At 52.7% G+C, this 3338-nt stretch overlaps 1 protein-coding gene across 1 annotated transcript; it reads right to left on the reverse strand.

Annotated features, from left to right (window-relative positions):
• Positions 1–29: 29 nt before the first annotated feature.
• GUITHDRAFT_149473 (hypothetical protein) lies at positions 30–1639 on the reverse strand (the record flags this gene model as incomplete). The annotated part of the gene is made up of 4 exons (XM_005818077.1): positions 30–100; positions 425–480; positions 782–857; positions 1100–1639. Coding segments are annotated over 4 exons (743 nt in total), but the record flags the coding sequence as incomplete, so codon positions are not given.
• Between the last annotated feature and the right edge of the window lie 1699 nt (positions 1640–3338).

Below are 3338 nucleotides of genomic sequence, written 5' to 3' on the forward strand. Positions count from 1 at the left end.
CATTCTTGCACTTTTCCCTTGGATCTCACCTGAATGGGGGCTCGTACTCGTTGCCGTAGCATGCGGCATAGAGCATGTTGCTGTAAGTGATCTTGTCCGGCTGCATCCGAAAAGGCGAAGGGGAGGAGAAAGTTAGAACAAGATGAGAGAAGAGAGAGAAAGTGGAGACAGATGAAGGGCATAGAAGAGGAGAGAGGAAGAGGAGAGAAATGGAAGAGGAGAAGAGAGGAAAGAAACGAGGAGGAGAGGAGAGAAAGGAGGAAAGGAGGAAATGGGAGAGAAAAGAGGAGGAGAGGATAAGGGAAGGAGAGGAGAGCAAAGAAGAGAGGGAAGAGAATAGAAGAGGAGAGGAGAGCATAGTACAGGGCAAGAGGGAGCAGGACACAACAGAGCAGGACAACGGACAACATCGAGAGGTTCTTACTTTCAACCCATCAGCCTTCAAGACATCGATGATACACATCGCTTGCTCCAACTTCCCTGCTCGAGATTATCAGCAAGCAAGCGAGAAATCATACTAACATCTCATTTGATTTGATCTGTGAACACAACAACAGCTGGTAGTGCATCAGAGCCTCACAAACACATCACGTCACGTCACGTCACGTCACGTCACGTCACGTCACGTCACGTCACGTCACGTCACGTCACACCACACCACATCACATCACATCACATCACATCACATCACATCACATCACATCACATCACATCACATCACATCACATCACATCAAAAGAGAGCCATCTTTGTTGCAAACATTCTCTATCGTTGTCTTCACCTGCTTTCATCAAGATATGGATCATCTGATTATATGGGGCTGGGCTGCTCATCTTCTGACCAGAATGCCTCATAGTCTGCCACCAAACATGATGAGAGTTCAAAATCATGTCTCCTCTTCCACTTTCCTCGTCGATGATAACAACAACATCATCATCATCACCACCGCCACCACCACCACCATCACCACCGTCCCCACCACCATCGCCATCATGATCATCCTCCTCCTCCTCATCATCATCACCATCACCATCACCATCACCATCACCATCACCACCATAATTGTCGCGTTCACCTTGCCCTCACGATCTTCACTCACCTCAAATATTTCCATCGCCTTGTCGAGCAAACCGAGCCCTTTGCACGCATACAACACAGTTGTGTAACTGTGCTGATCTCTCTCCAAACCCTGCTCCCCCATCTTCTCAAACACACTAACAGTCGTCTTGAAGTCCTTCCTTCGATTCAGCGCAATCATCAGGTCGTTTACTCCTCGCATCGAGACCTTTCTCTTCTGAAAGAATGTCGTCCAGTCCAACTTGGGCCCACTAGAAATTTTCTCCATCCTCTCCTTCAGATGCTTCGGCCGTTTCTCATCCCTTGTTTTCCACTCCTGCTGCAGCAGCTGCTCCTTGGTAAAGACCCACGGGGGTACGTTTTCAAACCCTCTTATCCCTGCGCTCCTAAGCTTCTTCATCTCATCCAGTGTTACCTTCACCTCCTCCACCGCTCCTCCCTTCTTCTTCCTCATCGGCTTTTCTTGCGTCGACCCTCCAACCTCCTTCGCGAACTTCTGCATATCGCGCTCTGCTTCGCTGTTGTCCGCTAGACTGTTGACTGCAGGGTTGTTGTCTGCCATCCCCCGGGCAGGAGGCGACCAACCCTTCCGTGCCGTGGATGGGTGAGAGGCCAGAGGAGGAAGAACGAGCGTCCCCCTCCATGAGACTGAGAAGAAGCGAAGGGCGGAAGGCAGGCAGCACGTCCGAAACCTCTGCAAGGAGCTGCTGGCCGAGTACATCCCCACCCTCGTTGCCGCCTTCATCTAGCGGCGAGCAGCAAGTCAGATATCCTGGTGAGCATATTTCTCAGTCCTCTCCATACTCCTTGACCTGCTCTAGCCATGGACCCACTGGACATTTTTAGCTCATCTGAGCCTCAAGCTCTGAAACCCCTCTACCCTATCATCCAGTCTCGACCCGTCAAATTCCTATTCCTCCCCTCCTTTTTCAATTGCCCCTGACCTCTCTGTTCTTCCTCCTGTTCTCCCTCTGCCTTCTCCCTCCACTGTCTCCTTTACCTCATCGCCTCTTTCTGCCCTGCCCTGCCCTGCCCTGCCCTGCTCTGCCCTGCCCTGCCCTGCCCTGCCCTGCCCTGCCCTGCCCTGCCCTGCCCTGCCCTGCCCTGCCCTGCCCTGCCCTGCCCTGCCCTGCCCTGCCCTGCCCTGCCCTGCCCTGCCCTGCCCTGCCCTGCCCTGCCCTGCCCTGCTCTTCTATACTCTGCTCTGCTCTTCTCTGCCCTGCCCTGCCGTCACTCCCTTGCTGGATCTGGACCAGTCGCAGGCGCACATGCAAGTACCACCCCTGTATAAAACTACCCCTCAATACTGGGAAAAATCAGGGTTCTTCACTGTCGCCTGATAAAAGCAAATCCATTTACTTGGAAATATTGAAATATTAGAGTAGAGCTTGAAATATTTTCGAAACTTATAACAATTTATTTTGATTCCGTTTCATTCAGTGACTGAACGTTTCAACGGTTTCAGGCCGCGGCTGCTCAGTGTCATGGAGGCCCGGCCCTAGCTAGTGGACCGGGCCCGGGCGTTGTTTGCCAACCTTGCTATCGACAGTCACGCGGCCAAAGAACAGCAGCAGAGCAGAATTTCCGACAGCCACAGAGCTGCCGCTTTCCGGAGTCCGGTGGCATCGCCGGGGGCCCGTGCCCGGCCGGGCCCGGGTATACTTGTAAGTAAAGTCTTGCCAGGCTCCGAGGCTCACTCAGTGACATGTTGAGTAAGTTGAGAGAGTTGCTATGAATTGCTCAGCTCAAACGATTGCCTACAAATTCCCAGAGCGATTTTATACTGTTGATGCCTTTGAGTGACGCTTTAATTTTAACACTCAATGACTGACAAACGTTCTTGAGAGAGAATCGCCGCCGGTCGCGACCATGAGCTCAGCTGGGACCCAGATAGAGAGCAGCTGGACCTGAAGGCCAGCAGGAAGTCACTGGGAGCCTTTGACGGTACTCTCCTGCGTTCCCAAGTAGCTCACTCGGAGCCTACGAGCCTAGTCGTGCCCCAGCACTTCTCCTGTCCTGTCCTGTCCTGTCCTGTCCTGTCCTGTCCTGTCCTTTTCTCATCTATTCTCAGCACTGAACTGAAGGCGTGAGTCCATGCTTATCGCACTTTGGGGTGAAATTCGCTTTCCTCATCCCCTTCTTCCTTTTGTCCTATACTCTCAGCCCTGGCATTCTCCTCCTCCACCTCCTCCTCCTCCTCCTCCTCCTCTCTTGTACTCCTCCTCCCTTGTACTCCTCCCTTGTACTCCTCCCTTGTACTC

Source organism: Guillardia theta (assembly GCF_000315625.1).
Source record: "Guillardia theta CCMP2712 unplaced genomic scaffold GUITHscaffold_390, whole genome shotgun sequence".
Lineage (NCBI taxonomy): Eukaryota > Cryptophyceae > Pyrenomonadales > Geminigeraceae > Guillardia > Guillardia theta.